We start from the raw sequence: 24,800 nt of genomic DNA, 5'->3' as shown, positions 1-24,800 counted from the left end.
TCTGAAATTCACTCCAGACCTGAGCCGGACCCTGTCAGTGTAAAAAAGTAGGTCTTTTTACACATTGGCTGAATGCTTTAGAAAACAAAACTCACGAATAACTACAAATTTAAACTAACATTACAGATATAAATAAACCACACACTTTTGGGACGAATACAAATAGTGGTATATTAATTAATTAATAATGATTAAAATGACAGAAACACAAGTTCGCATCAGAGGTTGAGGAGGAAGTCGGCGCTGGAAAGCAGTAACGCATGGCTGAAGAGATCCGAGCGCTACCTCAGAGACTGTGATAGATGTGTCATCAGCCTGTGAGTTACCCTTTTATGTATTCGCACATGGCTGTATCTGAAATCGCCCCCTATAGGTTTAAATGGTAACCTATATGAGGGAGCAGCCATTTGTAGTAGTGTCTGAAAGCATAGAAGTGCACTTAATCAAACAATCCCACAATTCACCACAATAATGAGAATCAATATACACTCAATGGCTAGAAAATACACATGTCCCCTCTCCACCAATCAACTTTATTAACTAATTTATTAACTTTATTTTTATAATCACACTTCTCCCGTTGTACATGTCATCAGAGGGGAAAAATCCCACCCATCAGTGATGATCTCTCCCTCATTAGCATAGGGCTTTAGCCTTTTTTTTTAATCTGCTGCTATGCTGACACATGGGCATTTGTAACTCCGCCCTCTTTTGTAAAGACCACAATCTCATTTGAATTTAAAGGGACAGTCTCCAAAATGGCACAATTTGAGGGAGCCCCTAAAAGGGGCAGTTTAAAAAAAATTGTAAAACATTATTTGTGTGGTATTTTGAGCTGAAACTTCACATATACATTCTAGGGACATCAGAGACGTAGGCCCAAACCCAATTCTATTGTTGTACCCCTACCCCTTGGCCCTTAAAACCGGGTGTGAAGGGGAAGGACTTCAAAATTTACCTCTATGAAATGAGACAGCACTACAGCACCTGTACATGTCATCATATGTCATCGCGATCTCTTTATATGAAATCTCACGATCGCGACTGCTGCAGTTATTCCAGTTGTGTTATTTTTGGTATTTATCATCAGGAAATCACTGAAGGCATATATTATGTTATCATGACGATCTAATGTGGCAGTAAAATCGTAACTGTACTGTTAATTTACACAGTGGCCATATATTTATCTATGTAAACACACAAAAAACAACATTAACATTATAGCAGACACTGTAAAAAGCTCATTCCCAGCCAATACACTGTTCTGACAGGGTATTTGAGTGTCATCAAGCGTTCGAACGTTGTGGGACTGCTGTACAGGAGTTATTATTATGGATTATAGATAGCGAAATGTAGCGCTTTTTTTTTAAAAGCATAACAGTAAAACATGAACGCGGTTATGAATATATTAAAAGGTGCTTGTTAGTTGTAAAAATTCATAATAATGACAAAAAAATACTTATTTGTGGATCTCCTTCCGGGTGAAGCTATCCTGCCGTTGTGGCTGTTGTATTCTGGGAAATTTTCCTACCCCTTGGTTTCGAGTGCGGTCCTGAAAAATCTCAGTTTGAATTGCTATTTACCCCTTTCCCTTAGCCCTACGCCTTCAAGCTTAAGAGAATTGGGACACCCCTACCCCTTCACGGGAATGCGCAAAACGAGAGGTAGGGGTAAAGGGCAAAGGCTAAGGGGTAGAACTTGGATTGGGTCTTATTTTACTTTTTGTAAAAAGGGTCATAATAGCTCCCCTTTAAGTGAATTCTATTAGTGGAAAATTGTGGGGAAATAATGAATGATGGTATGGGGCGATTTTGGATACAGCACTTATTGATCCATTTGTTTTCTTGTACTTACTAATCACTCTCGGGACTCCACCTGCAGACAGCGCCCCCTTATGCAGTGGATGTATCACTGCCGCTGGATAATCCTGGTCATCTACCTCACCGTTCTTTGCTCAATCATAGTTTTAGCCATTTTAGTGTGGTTGCTACAAACACCGGTCTTATGGATGTAAACACTTAAAAAGAGAAATGGGATTAATCTCTACAGTTATAGTGATTTTTTTTTGTCTATATACTGTATAAGCTTGTACAAACCTATTGCAAATGATTTACTGAAAGTGTCTTTCAACTAAATTATCTATCAACTAAATTAACTACCCTTCTTATCTTCTTATACCATTAAATATAAATAGTGTTTGTAAATATGTTCTTTTATCAGTTTTATCAAGTAAGTACATTTTATTATTATGTAACTGTGCATATTAACTATGTATATGCTTGGTAGTTGTAGTGTCCACCACAAACATTTCTGGTTTATTTTATGTAAATGCAGTGTTGGGCAAGCTACTTGAAAAATGTAGTGAGCTAAGCTATTAGCTACACTGCTTAAAATGTAGCTTAACTACACTAAAATCTACACCCTGGGAAATGTAGCAAGCTAAGCTAAAAGCTACTTTGCAAAAGTAGCTAAGCTACAATTAAGCTATTTTTGCGAGTTTCATTTTGAAATAAAAGCAACTTAAATTATCATTCATATCTTAATGATCACTAAAACTGTCAATGAATTATATGAGGCAGAATTGTTCAGTTATTTACTGTAAATAATATTGTACCAAACTTAAACAAATTATAGTATATAACAGCAAACACAAAAAAATCCAATAAAACCAGGTGTTACGCATTTAAAATACTATAGTAATGTATAGTAAAGGCAAATATTTACGAATAAGCATTAAATTAGACCAACTTGCATATTATAGTATCATTAATAACTATTATGAAATGATAGTAATTACCGTAGTATACTTTAGCCTTTACTACCTCTCCCTCAGTTATCTTTCCATCAAGCAAGTTTCTTGTGTCAGCTCAATGATTCATTTGCGACGCCACCGACCAGAGCGAGAGGGTTAAGTCTAAATCGTATATGCGGCCGACCGGAAGTGCGATATGCACATTAATATAGCAGCATTTTTTTTATGACACTGTATAACAATAATTTATATTTTTACAGTACTGTGACGGTTGGGTCTAGGGTTGGGGTGGGTGCAGGCATAAAAAAAAATACAATTTATTGGGTAATTTGTTTTTACATTCCTGTGATGGTTGGGTTTAGGGTTGGTGTGGGGGTAGACGTTAATAAAATACAATAAATCGGAAATTTAACGCTCCAAAAAGTTTGTCAACCATCGTAAAACAGGAAGAAGTCGTCCTTCTCACCATCATATGGATTTACCTTCATCGGCTAGACACCTGCCTCACAGCTCCGTGAATGTTGGTGCTGTCACTTATTGATCTGCGATCGGTAAATGTAGCTTGTGTGGACACTACTTGACTAAAAAATAGCTTCGCTACTGAAAAGCTATTGGATTTATAAAGTAGCGACGATACCGTCACGCTACTGAGAAATGTAGTTAAGCTAGTAGCGTCACTACTTGTAGCTACTGCCCAACACTGTATAAATGTGATATATCTGAAAATGTGACAAACAAAAATACACACAGCATACTGTTGAGGATCTGTGATATTGTTTATTAAAGTGTGTTATAAATAATATATTTTTTCCATAATTAGTGTACAAACATGAAGCAAAATATCTGCATATCAGACTCGCAGATGGATTATTCTTACAATGCGTAATACAGTAGCAGAGCATTTCACTAATTTAAAAAAGTGTTAGCAAAGGGGCAATATTAATTTACAAATAAAACATAATACGGACAAATAATATATTAATTCATAATGTGTTAAATTAAATAAAATAATGGGGAAACAAAGACATTACATAATACTTCATGAATAATCGTGTACCAGACACAAATATATATATGAAATTGTCATTTTCACAAGGGCATCAATCGGTCATTTGAAAAAGTGGGCCACGCTCTCCTGACATCAATAAAATTACAATTATTTATACATTCATCTTAAATATCTGGCATGATGCCGTACGAGGAAGTCTTAGACTTGACATGTAATCACAAATGTAGGCATAAATGGAATTGAGGAGTAAATTTCACTGGCTCAGCTCCAACGCGGTCGAAAACATCTCGGTGAGAATTAACGTAATTTTCACTATCAGACTACACTGGCGAGTCCATTGGCTCAATAAATAAAAATACAAAAAGGTGTAGTTCGCGTTTTCTTTATTCCTGTTTACACCTGACTCACAATCTCAGAGTCTTCCTCCTCGTACCACTGCAGCGGCGTCCCATCGGAAGCCCTTTGCAGAATCACTTTCTGAGAAACCTGCGAAGAAACACAACAATATTTGTCATATTTAACTTAATTTTATATTTACTTATTTTTCAAATTTACCTTTCATTCACTTAGAAGACACTTAGCTAAAGCATAGGTCTCAAACTGGATTCCTGGAGAGCCGCAGCTCTGCACAGTTTTGGTCCCACCCTAATCAAACACAGCTGATCCAACCAATCAAGGTGTTCAAAAGAGTCTTGAACACCTTGATTATGTGCTTCAGCTGTGTTTGATTAGGGTTGGAGCAAAACTGTGCAGAGCTGCGGCTCTCCAGGAATTCAGTTTGAGACCTATGATCTCAAAAAAAAGGGCAATAAAGGATAAGGCACCAGCAAAGTAATATCTAGATTCTAAGTCTCATTTTGTTTACCATTGTGTACATCGTTTTCATATAATACATTTATAATTGATATTTATAATAGGGCTGAGGGAATGTGATACTTAGGACTCCAGTTTCGATATTTGCACAATATTTTATTATATTGTTCATGCAAGAAATTACGATCACCGTCAATCCAGGCTTGTAAAACGCTGGGAATCATTTACTTTCACTCTGACTACAATCCCGTCCCTTTATAGACTACAAATCCTGTCATGCACCACACACACACACCCTTGTTACGGTTTTCCGCTGATGACACACACATTCACAAACACAGCTGAAGCTCATTATTCATTCATTACCTGGACTATAAAGACACCCCACACACACATCTCTGCTGAGTCTTGTTAACTGTTTTTGACATTTCGATGCATTTTCCATTGTTTAGCCTAGCTGTGTGTTCTTTGACCACGACATTGGATTGCTCTGCATGTACCTCTTTGACCCTGTCGTTGCCTGCCTGACCATTCTTATAATAATAAATAATAAACTGCAAGTGAATCTGCACTCCGTTGTCAGCATCCTTCACATGACAGTATGGACCCTTTTCACAAGATGGTATTGTGAAATATGACTAGTTTAATGGCTTCAGCTTCTTAAACTTGTATATTTTTAATATTTAGATTAAAAAACACAGCTATATTTATAAAGCTATACTCTGTATTAAATTATCTTTGAATCAAATTGCCAAAAAAGAAACACTAGATGCGAGGTGTTCCTAAAGCAGCGTCTATGAGCGGGACAATACATTTGACATTGTTTTCTCTTTTGGCTGCCATTATTAGTCTTATACACATGGAGTTGTTGTTGTTTGAGCAAATTGTGTTGCAAAAAATTATATGTGGTACTCTCCCATTCACTCCGATTCCCAACAAGTTTACCCAACTATGAGGCCTTTTGCTCCTGAAAAATCAGGAAATGTGAAAAGGCTCCATTGGTAACTGCAGAGTCATCTATGCGTAATTCTTGTGCATATTGGTATGCTCCAATACACTCCATCATGCACAAGAGAGTGAGATGTGGAGCTCTGACGCTAAGAGTATTCACTGAGTTTATGCAGCTGTATTGTGTGTGTTAATGCCAAAAATTATGTTTGCATGTTTTTGTTTCAGTTGAATCAAGATGTACATGTTGTGGTGGCATTTTATGTGCAGTATAATAATGGATAATGTATGAATAACGCGTTGTGATTTCACTACTACTTCTTGGTAATTATCTCTGCACTCTGTTTTTGTTCATATTCTTGAACAAAAAGTCTTGCAAAATTTTATAAGTAGATATAATCGCTTTAGAACAAAATAGAAAGTGCAAGTTTGGGAAGATCGAGTATTGTGGACAGTTTGCCAACAGTGACATTCATATTGAACTGAACTGAATCACTTTTAATCCAACTAGAACTACACCGACATTCTACTAGTATTCAGCAACCTGCCTGATATATTAAATATGTCCCACAAAATGAAAGATTGTGATCTGATTCTTAGACATTTTCCAGTTCGTCCTTGTAAAGCGGCTTTGACACAATCTACGTTGTATAAAGCAGTGTCTCTCAAGTCTGTTCCTGAAGACACACCAACAATACACATTTTCAACCTCTCCCTCATCAAACACACCTGAATCAACTCCTCAGAACATAATAAGAGACTCCAAAACCTGAAGTTAATGGGTCAGGATAAAGTTTTGCAGTTCACTGCGTTGCAAAGTTCAAGCTTGGTGAACTCTGACCTGCGAAATTGCATCACTTGACTGCGTGAGACCAATCGAGGATCAAAGCACGACCTTTCTGGACAGAAATTTAAAACATGGACCAATCGCTCGCTTTTTTGAATGTCTAATCATCTTTTTTAACCCCGCCCCTTTTCGCTGCGCTGTACTACAGAATTTCGCAAGCTCAAACTCTAGCGTGACCGCATATCCAAAATATGTACTGTTGGTGTGCCTCCAGGAACAGGGTTGGGAAACACTATGGAAATAAAATGGACTTCTCGAAAATGGCCAAAGACTAAAATTTATAACACAAATAGGTACAGATACCGTCCACATCTTTACCTGTTTGTGAGATGGAATCTGGTGGTACGGTGGCGGCTCCGGGCGCTTGATCCTCATTGACCCTTGGCGTTCAAGTGAACGGGTTTTGGGCGCCACCACGTTGTTTTTCTGGTGCCAAGTTTTAAGCTCTCCGGACACCACATCTCGAGGAAGCACACGGCTGGGATGATTGGGGTATTCTCTAAGAGAGGTCGTGCGAACCACTTTTGTGTATGGCGGTGGAGGCTTGAGCATCCGTTTGGGAGATGTGACCTCCGCTTGTTTGGGTTTATTATTAACATTTAAGGTTGCAGATTGTGAAGTTGGTCCAAGCTGCAGTTTTGCTATATCTGCCTGCAGTGGCGTCCCGTTGTTGATCTTTACTCGATTGGCGCCTGGCACGAGGCGAGGTGGGTTGTTGTTGTTGTTTTTGAGTGTGTTGTTGGCGTTGAGTGTGTTGTTGTTGGCGTGGTTTGCTTTAGCTGGAAGAGTGCGATGGTAACCGTATGGAGGTGGACAGGGCTTAGGTCCGTCGCTGGTGGTCTCTCGGCTGGAGGAACTGCTGTATGAGGAAATGGAGAGCTCGGAGCTGCTGTCCTCAGAGCTGCACTGATAGAGGCGCTGAACAGAGTAGGCCAAAGCAAAATCAGTCACTCTGCGGCGGGGCAGTTTGGTTCGTCCTCGTCCCAGATCTGTGCCAGGCTTGGCAAGTTCTGGTTTGCTTCTGGGAAGCCTGTTTTGAGAGAAGATCAAATCAGATTAGTAAAATAAGACATTTGCTGCTATGAGCTTTGATGGCAGATAGAAAGTAAAGCACTGAAAAATATCAATTCAAATGCTTAAATGAAATAATATGTAATGGCTGACCGTGTGTGCGTGTATAAATGATTCACTCATAAATACGCATGTTTTTAATTAATGATTTGATGATAAATACATTTTTTGCTGATGATTTTCAGTAGGCAACTCAAAAAACAACACTCGCACTCTGCAGTTCTAACCTTTAAAGAATTTCATCTGTTGAACAAAATACAAGATAGTTTGAAGAATGTTCGATAAAACAGCAACCACTAAAAAGTGTATTTGAAGAGTTCAGATGCAAAAAAAGTGTCGTCTGAAATTTCAAGTCGAAAGTGAACATTATTCTAAGCCTCCTTTGGTTATGTTGAGATATTTCACTTTAAAGACCATAAATAGGACTTATTACTTGCCATTATTATTATATTATTGAACTACACACAGGATCCTGATAAAAATGCTAATTTTAGATGAACATTTCTGACACCATTTAGAGGTTTTTGCATCTGAACCCTTCATTTACAAGTGAATCTCTGCTAAAATTTCTAACAATAAAAATATTTAAACCAAAAAACAGCAACCACTGACATTCATTGTAGAAACAAAAAATACTATAGAAGTCAATGGCTGTTTTTTGCAACATTTAATTTATCTTCCTTTTGTTCAGTAGAATGAAGAAACAGGTTTGGAACAAATGGAAGATGAGTAAAATGACAGAATTTACATTTTTGGGTGAACTATCCCTTTAGTTTGACAAAATGTTAATTGCGGCCTGCCTAAAAACCAGGTCTGTTAAAAAAAATTTGATTTAAAATTTTTTAAGAGTTAATCGCTGAATCATTCATTCAAAAGTGATTTGAACCATCAAGTTCATTTTAAAAGATGATGTAGTGTATTTTGGATGAATGTGAATGACCTGAAGGACTGTGAGAAGTGTCGGCGCAGTGGCAGCTCCGGTGTGGAGGGGGCGCTGTTTGGCTGATTGTTTCGCACCGGTAGACTCTTGAACACAAACTGGGGTGCTGGAGGAAGCTCTGCCATCCTGCTGTCTGTTGGGGAGCCTGTTGGACTGCTGCTGACAGAGGACAAGAGAATGTCTATGAGATTTATACACGTTTCTAAAATAAACTCCTAAGTTTCTTTTACCTCAGTGTAGCTTAATAGATCAACAGAACACAGCTGTTTGATTTGTTTGTTCAGTAAAAGAAATCTCCTCTACTGTGATCTACGCGCTGCTTTGGAGGTAATATCTTTGCATAGAAATAAACCTTATTCGGCTACAATGTGTTAAATTGATCAAAAGTGACAGTAGACAGTGTTGCATATAAAGTTTGTAAAATATAAGGTTGTATAATATTTGTGACCGCAAATGTTCTACACGGCCACCCTGTGGGGCTGGGGTTGTTGTTTTTTTCGGTCTCTCTCAATCATGAGGTTACTCACCTGTTAATAATTAAGTGGCTGGGGCACGCAGACTGTGCCAAACACTACCGGGCTAAGGCTGCTTTCACTTGATTCTCCTGGCCCAGAATAGCTATTGTGCTATCAAAGTTTAAATTGAGATACTTGTTGAAAAGTAAAAAATCTTGATTGTTAGTAAACAATATAGTTCTTTTATAAAAAAAAATAAATAATTACTTTAGTGCCCTTTGTCGTTTCTACTTTTTATATTTGGTTTGGGTTGAACTTTTTGGAGCAGTACAGAGCTGGATGCCACTTTTTGTTTGCTACATTTAATTTAGCTGTTTATGGTAGAGAGGAGCAAAGTAAGATCTTTGATTTTCTTTTTATTTTGAGAGTTTAGAAAGTTGCTTCCTTAATCAGTTGGATCTTTAGTGTGTTGTTTTGGGTTTTATCCCCTCCTGATTATTTTTGAAGCCTACCATTACCTTTGTCAGTTATTATTTGTTAATCTTTAAATAAATGTACATTTTTTGTACATTTCATTTAGTGTGAGTGGAGTGCTGGGAGAGGACAAGGGTGATGATTGTTGGCTGCCCTGCCGTTTTTTTTTTAATTTAGTTAAATTCATTTCTATTATAATTGGCCTCTAATTTTTTTTTATTGTACTAAATTTGATATTTTTTTAATTAATGTTATTTTCTCCTTTGTTATTTTGTTGTGTGTTTCCATGGCCCTAAATAGGGGAGGCACGTAACAACAGTAGACAGAATAAAAAAAAAAATGCATAGACAAAATGGTAAATGCACAAGCTATTAGTGAATTAGCTGTAACATCTATAATTTAATAACTGGATTGAGCTGGTGAGAAAAAAAAAAAGATTTCTTATCCTTTCTGAGGTTAAAATATTGTTGTTGTTTTTTTTTTCTAAAAATGTATACGTGTCTGAAAGCATGGCATGTTTTTGTTAGTTTATGCAAAAGCTCTAAAGCACATTTTAGTTTACATAAAACAAAAATTATATTTTAATTAATATTTAGACATAACTATACTTTGTAAAGGCTACATTTTTTCATAGCTGTATGGAATTTATTTATTATGGAGTCAATCTGGGCCTATATATACTTGCAAAATAAAGGAGCCCTTTGCAAACAAAAAATTAAGTATTTACGTAGCTAAAATAAATCTCCAAAAACTGAAAAGTGAGAGGTAAAAAAATTAAAAATTTCTAACAAAAATAAAGATGTGCAAATGGAAAATTCAGAAATAAATGTTTTTCAGAAATAAGAAGTCAAGGGAACTTGGGTGTTTACGGCAGGCCCAGACCTACCTCCATTTAAGCGACGTCATCACCTGGAGAGACATCACCTGAAAGACTGAGGTGGTCTTTTAGCCCAGTAGGTTCAAGCCTGCTGTAAACGCCCAAGTTCCCTTGACTCCGCCCCTTGTTTTTATTTGCAGTTCTTTTTTTGTTTGCAAATTTCATTTTTATTACTCAAACTTTATTTTCCCTTTGTGATTTTTGGAGAGTTGCATTTATTTATTTATTTATTTATTTTGCTCAATACTTTATTTTTTGTTTGCAAAACTTTTGTTTTGCAAGTATTTGTGGCCCTAGATTGACTCCATAATTTATATATTACACTGTAAAAAATATGACAAAAACCCATGACAACAAATGTTATGTTACTTTAACTTACCTAATCAAGTTAATCAGGTTTCAACTAATGTTTTTAAGTTAAACAAATATTTTTAGTCTAAGTGAGTTGAGATGACTAGAAAATTTACTAAATCATCCCTCATTAGGCCCAAAGCTAGAATATCCCACCTTGAGCGGCTGCTGCCAGCAGAGTGAGATGGCTTTGGCTTCTGGTAGGGCTGATCCAAACTAGATTCCTTCCATGGAGAGTTCTGGATGGGTGAAGCATCATAGTCCAGACTGGAGCTGGAGCTTGACTGCTTTGGAGCGTGTTTGGGTAAAAGAGTCAGACGCTGAAATCCGCTGTCTGTGGAAGATCCCAGAACAGCCGGAGAAAAGGGAGCAGAGTCTGAATCTGTAGATAAACAGCATTTTTTTTTTCCGACATCAAACTTTCGCAGTGTAGAAATCCAATTATCACATACAGCGGGGTGTGAAATGTGAGCTTATTTTAAACCACTTACCATCATCTAAGGCAACAGCATCAGAAAGCGAGCTGTCGTCAGACATGCAAAGATCTGAAACACACCAACAATTCCTTTTAATAAAACGGTCACTTTTCTAATGCTTCAAATGTTATTTCATCTGCGTCTGACCTCTCTGCCTGGACGAATAGCAGGTTTGAGGAGAAACACAGCCGTGGTTGATGCGGTGTTTCAGTATGGCATCCTGCAGCTCTTTCAGCTTCTTCTCCTCACGTTTGCACTGCTGCAGTCGGCTTTTCCTCACCGGTTTGCTGATGTGCTCCTCCAGGGAGAGCTTTCGCGCTGCCTCATAAATCTGCCGCTGCAGGGCAAGATCAGCCTCCAGCGAAAGCAGCTCAGACTCCTGGAGACAAACATTTCAGGGGACAACCACATGATTACACGGTGAAAATGCTGAAATATGGATTACACACACCTCGTAAAACAATCTTTTTCCATGCAAGTTTCACTGTAATAACAGTTCCATTTGTAATAACTCTTAAAACAAGCCAGGTAGGCTCAAATAGCAGCCAGTTACAGTATAGCTATTAAAGTGCCCCTGTTCAGATATTAGCTTGCATGTATTGTCTCATGTTTTTGTATTTGCAGTTTATGGTTTAAAGAGCACAATAAATGGTGTTATTGCTTCCAGAAAGGTTTGAAACGAGTAGTAAAAAGATAAACAAGGTAGTAGCAAATTTGTATAATAGCTATATATGGTTGTTGTTGGCTTTCTGCAACCATATCTACTCATTTGAGCTGAGGCCTGGAAGAGTTTGCTTTGTCAACATATCTAACAAATCAAATGTCTCGCCAAAGGATTAATCAGACTTGATCTGACAAGGTACAATCAATGTAATCTTTCTTATCTGTATTTACCAATAAATAATGATTATTTTTAAATGTAAAAATCTCAAAAATATTACAAGTGGACCTCAAACAATACAAAAAAGGGGGAGTTTCCTAAGAACTTGATTATGAACAGAATATGACCCTTGACCTTCTTAAATTGCACAGGTTTATTCATGGAAATAGCCAAAAATGCATCGTATGACTTAAAATATTGATTTATTTTTTTTTTGCTTAATATCATATAGAACAGTGTTTCTCAACAACGTTCCTGGAGGACCACCAGCTCTGCACATTTACCATGTCTCCTAAACCGAACACCTGATTCAGATCATCAGCTCATTAGCACAGACTGAAAGACTTGTAACGAGTGTGACAGACAAAGGAGACATCCAAAACATGCAGTGTTCGTGGGCCTCCTTAATTGATCATGCTCAATTAAGACATTTTGTCAATTTTCTTCTGGAAATATATCAAAACTTAACTTTTAGTTAGTATTGTGCATTACTAAGAACTTATTTGGACAACTTTAAAAGGTGATTTGCTCAATATTTTGATTCCTTTAAACTCAGATTCAACAAATAGTTGTATTTCAGTCATTTATCCTAAAACCTAAACATCAATGGAATTCTTATTGATCCAATTTTCATATGTTGTATGAATCTCAATTTCCAAAAAAAAAAAAAAAGTACTCTTATGACAGATTAGGGGCACACAGTGCTCAGCATATATAAGTACACCCCTCACAAATCTCTCTTTTAAATTCATATTTTTAATAGGAAGCTATACAATATTATATTTGTGCATATACATTAGACTAGTTAGTACAGAGCCCAAATCTGGAGCTTATCTAACAAAATAACTTGCGATAACAGTCCAAAAACTAGTACACCCAAATTTATGTTATAGAAAAATATTAAATACAAATTTGAAAAAAAGAGGAAAAATCAAGAAAAGCAAAAAAATTAAAGTTTAGTTCAAATTTTGTAGGATGTAATTTATTTTTGCAATATTTTGCTTGAATTTAATTGTATTATCTTTCAATTTCTAAATATGTTTGGTGACTAAAATAATATTTTAATAAATATATCCATTTAATAAATCTGTTTTGTTTAAATGCACCAAAATACATTGCCTATATTTACTGAGAAATGGATAAAATGGGGTGTACTCAATTATGCTGAGCACTGTATCATAGTAGTAGCACTTTAAAATAATCCCCATATGATGAACATGGTCTTATACCTCTCCATCTTGTGAAATAAAACCCTCATCTAGTTTGAAAGCGGCTCCGATGCGTCGCCGGACCTGCGGCGGCTTCTCATCAGGCAGGAGAGGGTAATCGGAGGGCAGTTTTCCAGTCAGCTCCTGTTAAAACAAAGACTGTTTTAAACTCGAAGAAAAGACAAACTAATTCCGTTAGTCAATACAAAACAAAAATCTTTTAGTGAGCAGATGCTGGTCTTTACATTGTGGAGGTGTCCACAAAAGGCTTTCTATAGTGTACTGATTAAGCCCTTAAATCTTCTCTCTGCTTGGCCAGCGGTGAATGACAGACATGTGGGCCCACGTGTAAAGAAGCATCTGTTTCTTGGCCATTGGCTTTGGGGTTTCTATTGAAGGGCTGTATTCAGAACAAGAGAAAGCCGGGCTTAATCAGAGCAATCTGATTTACGCTTAAGGGCCCCAGCTGACTTTCCTGAAACTTTCAATGTGCATGTAAAGAAATTTATGTTTCATTTCATTTGCATGTGAAACGCTCTAATGTTCAACAGTTTAAGCCCTGTGAAGAAATGTATCTTTTTATTCACCAGTGATGCATTAAATTGACCAAAACAAATATTTGTCTTAAAAAATATTTTTGACCAAGTCAGTGCTGCTCCTTTAAAGTTTATATTCATCAGATAATAAAGTATCATGGTCTCCACCAAAAAAAAAATCAAACAGCACAACAGTTTTTAACATTAATAATCAAATCAGCACGATTTCTGAAGGATCTTGTGACACTGAAAAAATGGAGTAATGATGCTGATACAATAATACAGCAATTATTTTAATGGCAACTATATTTCACAATATTACTGTATGTTTGATCACACTAAATAGAGCCTTTGTAGCCAGAAAACTCTTCAAAAGCAAATCTTATTGACCACGAAACCTTTGATGTTTAGTGTAATTGTTTTGCCCCATTAGAACTCATTATGCTTTATTAGTTCATTTGGGCCAAGGCGAAGTATCTCAGAAGCCTTGTATAATCCCAAAGTGTTAGCAAACCCTGCTTATCTTTGTTTTAGTGCTGTGAATGATCTCAGATCTCTGTTTTCTATGCATAAAATGAATGGGAAAATATATCCTTGCCAGTTGTGCTTTCCAAGTACATTTTGGTCACAATTCAAGAACTTTCCATTGACTCTCTGACTTATTGTGTTTGAAAAACCTTGAAATCCTATATAAAGAAATATGAGATATTCATACATGAAAGTTCAAACGTGGAAATTAATTAGGAGTGTGGTTTGTTTTGGAGTAAGTGTGACTCACAGCCTCTCGGATGCAGAGTTTCTTGAGCTCCAGCACACAGAGCTCCAGCCGGTCCTCCAGCGCCTGCTGCTTCAGCCTCATGGCCCTTGTGTGAGTGTTAAGCTCCTTCACTGGAGATGTGGGACTGTCTGGACCTGGACAACATAAGGAAGTTTCACATCTTTAAAATGAAAAACACCAGTCCATTTTCTCTGAGAAGCCATACACTGAAAATCCCAAAAAGTTAAGGTAACTCAAACCATTTGAGGAAACCGATTGCAACAAACCATTTAAGTTCAAAAACTAATCCAAATGAGTACTGTGTACTTAATACATTTGAGTAAATTAAGCAATTTGAGCACAGTAAAACCCAATAAATAAAAAGAACTCAAACCAAATGAGTACTGTAAAACCCAGCTATTGGCCTGCCTTGAGCTGCTGAACTCTGTGTGTTTATACGGGAGTTTGACACTCACACCTTCGTATTTTTCTGTTCTTAATATATCATTAAATTGGTTAAAGGCTAAGTAAAATATTCCAATGTAATTTCCTAGATTTATTTCTATTATTAATTCTTTAATTTGTAAACATATTTATTCAAACCAAAATAAATGTTGAAAAAATGAGTTCCACAAAGAAAAAAAGATTACACAAAAGGCCAAAAACACAAGTATAAATCTAAAATAAACAAATAAAAATTTAATTTAGTCCATTTATAATAAAAAAACAGGCATTTCAATGACATTATATGACCTTTAAAGGGACTAAGCCGAAAAGAAAATGAATGAAGGAATGAATATATGACTTGTCGATCAAAATAAAATGATGTGGAAGAGTTTGACCTCCATCTGGCATTCTTCCATCATTTTCTATAACATCTTTCATTAAAATGCTGAATAACAAAACAAAAACAAAGCGCCTTGTATACTTCGCCAGTTTTACTAATTGTCAAACTATTCGACTGAATGAAATATTAATCATCATTTAACAAACACAAAAGTAAGTGCACTCACCAGAGTTCAAAATAATCCCGCTATCAGAGTCACTGATCTCCTCTTTACAATCCATGCTTATTTTCCTTATTCTGCAGTTGTTTTCTTCTTCTTTCCAACAGTTCAATCTTCAGCTTTGACCTGTTGATGGGAAAGAGAAAAGACTCAAATCTGCTGTCCAACTTCAAACACTCTCCAGTCTAGCAACCACTAACCAAATTTGCCTTCCAAACAGTGGCTTGTGGCCATGCGATTATGTAAAACAAAACCTCCCGAGGAGCACAAGCGTCTCCTCTGCATTGGACAAAACAACTGGTCTTTCGCCTCATCCACTCCTATTTGAGTCCCACACACGTACACCCCCTCCAAATGTCTCCAAACACAATAGCCGCGCGTCCAGAGTTCAGCGCACACATGTGGGGGTCTTATCCATCCCATACAGCACCATAGAAACCCGGATCGCTATGAGCAGGCAGGCGTGTGTGAATTGTGATGGAGTGTGTTTGGGGGAAAACTAGAAGTCAGCAGATGGCAGAAGGGACTCTTCCCCCTCCCAAAAGTCTGCACCTGTTCTCTCCAACACCCCCTCTTTCTTTTACCCCGTCTTTCAGTGCCCACTCGCCACAGCTTTTGAAGTGGAACAATGGGTCCACACTGATTCAGCCTCAGGCCGGAGATCCTGATAACTCAGATAACCATGTCAGGGTTTCTCTGATTACCGTGAAGAGAACTTACTGACTAAAGGATTGTGAGGAGTAACATTTTAGGGATCTTGGATTGGGGCGTTTCAGATTTCCTGTAGGCCTCAGGAGGGAGAAAGTAAAACGAGATGCTGTGGCATTTACATAATGTCCAGTTACTGTTGTTGTAAAAGAACCCGTTAGTGGATTAGAGCTTGAATGACGAATGTGATCCTCTTACAGATGTAAAACATATCAGACAAGCAGGATTTTCTTTAATTGATGTGCATAAATGAGAAGTTCACGCAAAAATGACTGTAGTCTGGCTTTCATAACAGATTTGTGCAAACCTTTAGGGATGTTTTGTTATTATTGTTTGATAAAACGAACTGTTGTGAAATCATGGCATTAACCCATTAATATAGACCGTTTTAAGAAATGTAAACAAAAACAATGGTCCCAACAGATTTACTGTTTTACATTTTTCATTTCTATAGCTTCCGACAATCCAAAAAGAGCCATATATTGATAAAAAATGTTATGATTGAATAGCATCTTGTTACAGTTATGAAATAGCTTGATAAGCAGGAAATGTTCATGGGCCAATGACATGACCACACTGAAATGGTCTATGAATGGCAATGAATGTTTCCATTGTAGTTTTTCCAATGTATTCCTTTTTCAAATTGCCCCAAAAACATTACACGTGAGTGAGTTTTTGTGGAGTTTGATGTACTTTGTTAGTTGTATGTGTAATTGACTTGAAGGTGACCAAATTGTCATCTCCTCTGCATTTAGCAAGATTACAGAGACACTTTCTTATTCAGTGACATCATTTGGGGAAGGCATTAGTTACTCTTGTGACATTTTCTGTGACGCGGCTTATTTGAGAATGTTTCTGACTGTGGATCCTAAAGAAATTAATGATAACATTCATTCATTCTTTATTTTCTTTTCGGCTTAGTCCCTTTATTCATCGAAAGTCGCCACAGTGGAATGAACCCCTAACTTATCCCGCATATGTTTCACGCAGCGGATGCCCTTCTAGCTGCAACCCAGTACTAGGAAACACCCATACACTCTTGCATTCACACACATACACTACGGCCAATTTAGCTTATTCAATTCACCTATACTGCATGTCTTTGGACTGTGGGGGAAACCGGAGCACCCAGAGAAAACTCACACAAACACGGGGAGAACATGCAAACTCCACACAGAAATGTCTACTGACCCAGCCGGGGCTTAAACCAGTGACCTTCTATGGTCATGCTACCCACTGCGCCACAGTGAACCTATAATAAATGATACCTTCAAAATATATTATACCGATTTATATACTTCAGATTTACTTGAAGATACATCAGGTATGTCAACTTTTTTGAATAACCTGAATATCCAACACAATCTCACGGCAATTCGTAACTTTTTGATTTAGTGGCTAATTCGTACGTGTTTATACGATCTAATTCGTACAATTTAGTACGATTTGCTCATCCCCCAATGATGGTTGGGTTTAGGGGTGGGGTTGGGTGCCACGCCTCCTTTTTAAAATCCTACAATTTCATACGAATTAGCCACTAAACTGACAAAACGTAAAATACTTATGTTTTCTCGTGAGATCAGACTGGAATATCCAGACAATTAACCCAAATCTAAAAGAAAAGCAAGAATCTTTCTGAAAAGTTTATTTATTTCCTGAATCAAATAAGGGATAGTTCACCCAAAACTGAAAATTCTGTCAACATTTTTCTCAAATTTTTCTTCTGACGAAGACAAAAAAAAGGATTTTAAGAATTCTGTAAGCTGTAATCATTCACTTTTTTTCCTGCTATGGATATCAATGGTTACAAATGTCAAAAGAAACACATAAAGGTATGGAACCATATGAGAAGATATGAGAAGAAAGGAACTAGTGTATATTTTCTTGTCATGTTTTCTGTATGGACATTTGACTATTTCTAGATCTGGGGCCTGGGTCAGTAAGAAGGTTCAACCAACTCAGAGTTTAAACGAGCTCTGAGTTGACTTACCTAGAGATTAAAAACTAGAGTTTTCGGTTTCAGAACAGCTGATCTGAGTTAGGTCAATCAAGTCTGAGTAGACTCATTCACACACCGCGACTATAAAAAGGCATTATCAATGGAGTGCAGATTTTACAAGTCACCATGGCAACATCTGAAAAAAAGAGATCAGCATTTTTTCTGCAGGTGAAATAATTGCGTTTATGCAAAGTTATAGCAAATATAACTTTTTTTTTTTTTTTTTTTAAAGCAACACCACTGCATCTGCGAAACAGAGACAGTTAGCATGGAAAAACACAAAGCTACTGAAGTTAATGCGCAAGTTTACATTTAAAATATTAAAATATTTAAGTATAATAAAAAAATAAGTTCCCTCTCAGAAACAGGCTTGACTTACCCTGCTTTTTCAAGTTTGACAAACCTGCTATTTTGAAAAGGAAAACCCAGAGCCCTGGTGTTCTGGGAAAGGGGTGTTTGGTTTTTGTTTCTGTTTGCTCTGTAAAATGTGAAAAACAAATAAAAAAAAAAGAAAACTTTGAACAAAAAAAAGGTATGGAACTACCTGAGGGTAAATAAATTTTCATTTTTGGGTAAACTACCCCTTTAAAAGAAGACTTTAGGCTATATTTAAAAAAAAAAAGAAAAATAGAATGATCCTATGTGTTCCTCTGAACATTTTATAAGACGTCCATATGCACACAAAATACTCCAAAATTAGAGATCACACCAATTACACATATGGCTCCAAGATGAAAAGGAAGCTTCGAGCATCAAAACAAGGTGATTACAAGGGTGTGATTACAAGGTTGTTTATTTGCACATATCAACGTGCGCATAAAAGAAAGACTTTGTGGTGTTCACTCATATATGATTACCTAATTACCTTTACAATTTCAGAATAAATGTTGGTCTTTAATTTTTGGTATTTGATCTTAAATACACTTCAAAATTTATTTTTGTTGCTTGTTCAAAGTAGTTATTTAATATGAGCTGAATCAAAACAATTCTTGAAGTTTTTTGCACAACTTAATTGTTTTATGTTCAGTCAACTTAAATTTGAAAAAAAAAATAAAGTTAACTCAATCGATTAGTGTTGGGACAACATAAAGGATTTGAGTGGAACCCAGCATTGTTTAAAGTGTAGATTGAATAGATCCTTTTTATCAGATGTACACATGTAAAGCTCTTTCTGCCAGCTTCTGCTATTTTATTCCTTATCTGTTTCTCTTTTTTGACGGAGGGTGAAATATGCAGAATATGAGATCAAATCTGATCATGTTTTAAAATGAGGCTCAGGGTTCCTTGTTATATCTAATGAGCTCTGGTGTCATGAAAAAAAAATCTAGGACAGACACTGTATTTATATAAAAAGCTATTTTGGGGGAAATATATTTGCCCGCCCACATCACTAGGGACAACATCTCCGCTAATGAGTCAGTGTGGATCCTTATCATCCCTCTTCCTGAGCTCGGAGGGAGAAAATCTGACAGGATGTGATTGTGGAGCTTCTGAAGGCTCCATCTTCATTCAGTTCAGTAACTCGTGTGGATGGATAAAGCTCAGCACAAAAAAAAAAAAAAAAAATCAGCCTGCTCCATCAGACTCTCCAACCACTGAAAAAATACCAGCAAAGCTATGTGTCAACAAGCCCGAGCGGCCAGTTTGCTGAGAGGACAGTATCTGCTGATACAAGCAAACCTGAGTCGGACAAAGAGGGCAAAAGAAAGGCTGCAGCGGGAATTAGGTCACTGTGACAAACTATACACTTTATTAAAAGAAAAGGAGCACCCTCAAAAAATTTACTAGGCCTCGTGTCATTGAATACTTTAATAGATTTTCTCTGCAGAAAACAAATAAAGAAAGATAAAAAAAAACATGCTGGTTTCTCTTTTTCATGCAATTACAATGTAATCTATCAAGTAGGAAGCGCTTCTTATATTTGCCATAAACAAAGATGTTGGAAACTTTCTAGGACGGGTTTAGAAGACGTATGTGGTGTTTTTTTGATCATTTTTACACTCAATATTGGAAGATTAAGTCTCCATTTTTCATTTGCACAACTGAAACAACCCAGTCTTACTGCAATTTGTAATGCATGAATTCTTACGATCACATTTATTTGTTTTCACATGAACTCCTCATGTTTAGAGGTGGGCATTTATGCATTTTTTTCTATTAAAATAATATATTAATTTAATTTATTATCAGTTTCCAAATACAGTTTGCGAGCTTGCACTTTACTGTCAAACAACACACATTTTAATATTCTGTGTCCAGACTTTTAAATTACAGGTCCAATTGACAGCTTCTAAAGTCAGCTAAAGTTTTCTTCCTTATAAAAACTGTCAATGGTTCTTGTTCAGTTGCATTTCAATGCCTAGAAAATCTTCTCACTTTCCGACTTAAAAGCTCTATCAGTATTTGAATGAAATGTTTTATACTTATAAGAAACTTTAGTGTAAAGGCTATAGTGAATGATGTCTTGATTGTAAAAAAAAAACTGATTTGTGTGTACACAAGGGAAGTAAACTGATGTGCCCACTTGGGACTGCACATTCACATTAGCTCACCCAACCTGAAATATGTGCTTTTAAAACACTATTCGAGCCCATTTATTAGACCGTTCGGTTTTAACAGCTTTTCAGCATTTTCCCAATCATATGAGTTGGATTTCCATCCCTGAACCAATCTGTAAATGTTGCAAACAGGACATCCAAACAAACTTCATTAAGCCATTAACTGGCATGATACCTGCCTGCTTCACCTTTATTCTATTGACCTTATTCTTCATGTGCAAGCAGGCGAAGCCATTGAAATCGTTTTGGCCTGAGACTTCCGGTCTCATTCACTTCTATTGATTTTTTAGACATTAAAAACAGCTTGACATGCTGAAAACTGATATTTTCTTATTATATTATTCCACTTATGTATAATCATGAACACATTTCTTTGTAGAGCAAGTAGTTTGACTGTTTTCTGCCATTTATTATTCCTAGTCATTTCCCACGAATAAGAAAGTTCTAAAACAAAATCACAAAAACGAACGCACTGCCCCATCACAGGATAAAGTGTAACCCCGCCAGTCCTACACCACCCAACCTTCTCCGAGCTGGGATCGACCCGGCAACTCTCAGCACGGGAGTCGGTTGCTTTAACAGTGAGCCTAAACACCATGGCCCCTAGCATCAATCGCTAGAGCACCTTTTGAGGTCAGAGGAGTGAGGTTTACCTAAACAGCACATCACTAGCTGGCCTCTGTTACACTCACCCCCCTAAACAACACACCCATCTGGGTCATGGCACCAATGTAATCCAGCCGGTCCTACACCACCCAACCCGCTCCGAGCTGGGTTTGAATCGGCGACTCTCTGCATGGGAGTTGTTTGCTCTAACAAGGAGGCTAAAGACCATGGCCTCTAGCATCTGTCGCTAGAGAACCTTTTGAAGTCAGAGGAGTGGGGTTTACCTGCACAGCACTTCACTAGCGGACTCTACTACAAAGATCACTAGCTTATCATTAGTAAAATAAAACAAAAAATCTCAATTTGCTTAGAGTGGTGTCAGAAACACAATTTAACCAAAGTAACTGGTTTAAAAATAGGTTAAAGAGGACTTGGTTGTAAACTTAAAAAAGATCAATCAGCACAAATCTTCAGAGCTTCTCCTTTTGTGTTCCACAGAAGAAATTGAGTCTTGTGGGTTTTGGGATGAGTCAATGATGACAGAATTGAATTTCTGGATAACCTTTTCCTTCAAAGCCACAAAAAGTGCAATCGCAAGGATCTCCACCCTGAAAACACATTACGCCAGTCTTCATTACAAAGCACATTAAGCTCAGAAGAGCAGACAGGACGTAGGATAACACAACAGATCCACCCATCCTCTCGCGCAGTCAAGCGTAAAGATGAGACATCAGCGAATAAGGCCGTTTTCAGTAGTCTGCAATTCGCATGTGCCGTCTATCCCATCTCCGCCAGATTCCCCAACACCCTTTCCCATGAGCCTGCGGGGCTGTGATCTACTGGAATGCTTCCCTGGCCAATTTCATTACCACTGCGGCCAGGTCTGCAATTCCCAGAGAGGGCCAGAGCTTGGAAAGTCTGACAGGAGACTTGAACGCGGCCCAGAATGTATGCAGAGCCTATTATTATAGAGATGCTGAATCGTGAGGACGCAGATGTTATGGGAGCGACAGATTTTGGTGTGTGACTTATTTCTACAGCTGGTGCGAAGCCAAAGACCAGTTGAATGTTAATGAAGTCATGCCAAACATGGCGGAGAGTGAAAGGGAAGAGACTTGAAAGACTGTCTTTGTGAATCCACTTCTGTCCTTCCTTTATGTCACTCTCGGTGAAGATTAAACGATTAATTAAAATACATGATAGAAACACCTTTAGTTTTAGTTCTGCTTTCAATAATTGTTTCATAAATTAAATAAATAATTTCTGTGCCAGTGTAAACAATGTTCATTCATTCATTCATTTATTTTATTTTCGGCTTAGTCCCTTTATTAATCTGGGGTCGTCACAGCGGAATAAACTGCCGTAAACAATGTTCTCACAATTATTTAAATTTCTTTTTAATTTAGTGTTTAGGCAAGCACTAAATGAAATAAATTATTTTTTTAGATACTGCATTTAGCAGAAAACATGCTCATTCTGAAGACAGAAGATAAATCACTTATGTTTGCATTGTATTATTTGATCTATTCCAGTGGTCCTAAACCAGGGTCCACCTGGGGGCCTCAAGTTGACAACACTTCGATTTTAGCACATATGAGAGGGTTGGAGTACAGTAAGAAAAAATTATAGCCATATACACAACTCTTACAGGTGGACTTTTAATCGTTTAAGTGTCATTTAATGTCAAAGTTTCAGCACTGAACTCGGTTATTGCTCCACAGTCTGAAAAATAACTGAAGGAACAGGAACATACTACTGAAGACAGCAAAAAATAAATAAATAAAAACTTATGATGCATTGTTACTTTTAACCAGTCTAAATATGATCTTACCATTCTTTTGGATTAGCAAAGATACCGAACAAGCATAAATCTTTCTAGTGTGCACACATCAATCATCATAAAGCACAAGGCTGTTTCAATTGGTGTGTATGCTAATGTATGTGTGAAAAACAAATGATACTTTTTATACTTCACAAAACTACTAAAAATAATCAAGACATTTTATTTATCCCCCTTAAAAAGTTTCCTTAAAGTTCCCACTGTGTAGAAACCATTTAAAAATCGAACTTAAAAAAATGTGATTTCAAACCTGGAAATATAAATTACAAAATATATATATGGAATTACAGTTTTATTAATTCACTATTTTTTTTTTGTTAAGGTTAAAACTGTGTGTGAGTGAAAAAAGGGTAAACAATCATATCAAGTAAGTCACAAACAGTTCAAATAGTATTGTGGATAAGGGGTGGCCTTGGAATAAATAAGCTTGAAAACCATTTATCTAATCAATCATAATGCAGTCATGCCATAAACATAATAAAGAACAACTCTGTGCCTGTAAGCATCATGCATAATTAAAATCTGTTTTTTAAACGGACAGTCTATATAACAGGGATGGATGGAAAGCTTGAAAGATATAAAGCACCCAGCACTAGCAACAAAAAGACCTGCCTTTATATGTTATGAATGTAGTTTAATTTAATAAAATTATCCACCAATATTTAAGAACAGTGGATTTAAGCCAGAGAATGTGTGCATGCCTTCCAATAAACAATTTCTCGAAGCTATTGTATAAAGGCTTCAAATAAATTACATTTTACATATATGAAATCCATATTGTGCTAAATAATATTGCACAAATACATATTTGAATATAAATATTTGCCATCCTAAATCATACCTTTCTTTGCAGCATCCAACCTCAATACACACCCTCAGCTCACTCCATTCCCGCAGATGCGCGTGTTGCCGGCAGACTCCACAGTGCGGCTGTATGAAGACTCTTTACTCAAGCCAGCCAAACGCCACTGGAATGTACCAAATCCCATCAACTCAGGGGGAGGCAGCAAGTAAAATGAAACATTTACCGTTTGTATGTATAAACAAATACACGTGCTCGAAAATAAATAAATCTTCATCTGCAACTAATGAAGTATAAAATAAAACTACAATTGGAAATGAGTTTTGATATACAAAAATAGGCGATACCACTGCAGCTCTCCCCTATCGCGAATGTTTGTCTATTTGCTTCGTAAGCGTGCATGAGCTTTTAAAGGCAGCACACGCTTCCAGTGCAATGGGCGTGTGTAACAGAGCCAGCGGGAGAAAAGCAAGACAATAAGAGTTAAACAAGGGGACAGCTGGCGAATAGTCCTCTATAGTGTCTGAAATGGCACACCGCCGCTACTCAATTGTTCTTCAGCTTGGCGACATGCCCGATACTGTTTTTTAGGTATTTTGCTGAAAGAGTATTTGCCGTAACTGTCAGCGGCCTATAAAGATGTATAAATTTTGAGAGCACAAACATGGCTCGAGTTTCTCCCTAAACACAATCCTTTGTCGCCTTCGCTCCCCATTTGCCTCATGTCACTTCCACGATAAAGGCGGGCAACGGCAGATGGTCAGGCTTTCTTTCCTTGTGCCTCTTCTTGAATTTAAAGATCAGCTAATTAAACGGAGACATTTCCATGTGAAAGGAAGAGTCCGTGGAGATGTCCCTCCCGATTGCAGAAGAGCCACCTGTAAAT

At 37.1% G+C, this 24,800-nt stretch overlaps 1 protein-coding gene across 2 annotated transcripts; it reads right to left on the bottom strand.

Annotated features, from left to right (window-relative positions):
- Positions 1-3,525: 3,525 nt before the first annotated feature.
- Positions 3,526-24,236, bottom strand: inavaa (innate immunity activator a). Of its 2 annotated transcripts, none has more exons than XM_056463642.1 (10): positions 23,954-24,236; positions 15,408-15,527; positions 14,416-14,549; positions 13,123-13,245; positions 11,161-11,392; positions 11,029-11,082; positions 10,694-10,919; positions 8,381-8,536; positions 6,688-7,399; positions 3,526-4,247 (listed from the first exon to the last, which is right to left on the bottom strand). In XM_056463642.1, the coding sequence occupies exons 2-10, from the start codon at positions 15,460-15,462 to the stop codon at positions 4,155-4,157; spliced, it is 1,785 nt and encodes a 594-aa protein (XP_056319617.1). In that variant the 5' UTR covers positions 15,463-15,527; positions 23,954-24,236; the 3' UTR covers positions 3,526-4,154. The 2 variants fall into 2 exon arrangements, with proteins under 2 accessions (XP_056319617.1, XP_056319618.1); XM_056463643.1 differs by lacking the exon at positions 23,954-24,236 and adding an exon at positions 15,602-15,688.
- Between the last annotated feature and the right edge of the window lie 564 nt (positions 24,237-24,800).

Source organism: Danio aesculapii, chromosome 8, assembly GCF_903798145.1.
Source record: "Danio aesculapii chromosome 8, fDanAes4.1, whole genome shotgun sequence".
NCBI classification, from domain to species: Eukaryota; Metazoa; Chordata; class Actinopteri; order Cypriniformes; family Danionidae; genus Danio; species Danio aesculapii.
This window is presented reverse-complemented; position numbering and strand designations above follow the sequence as displayed.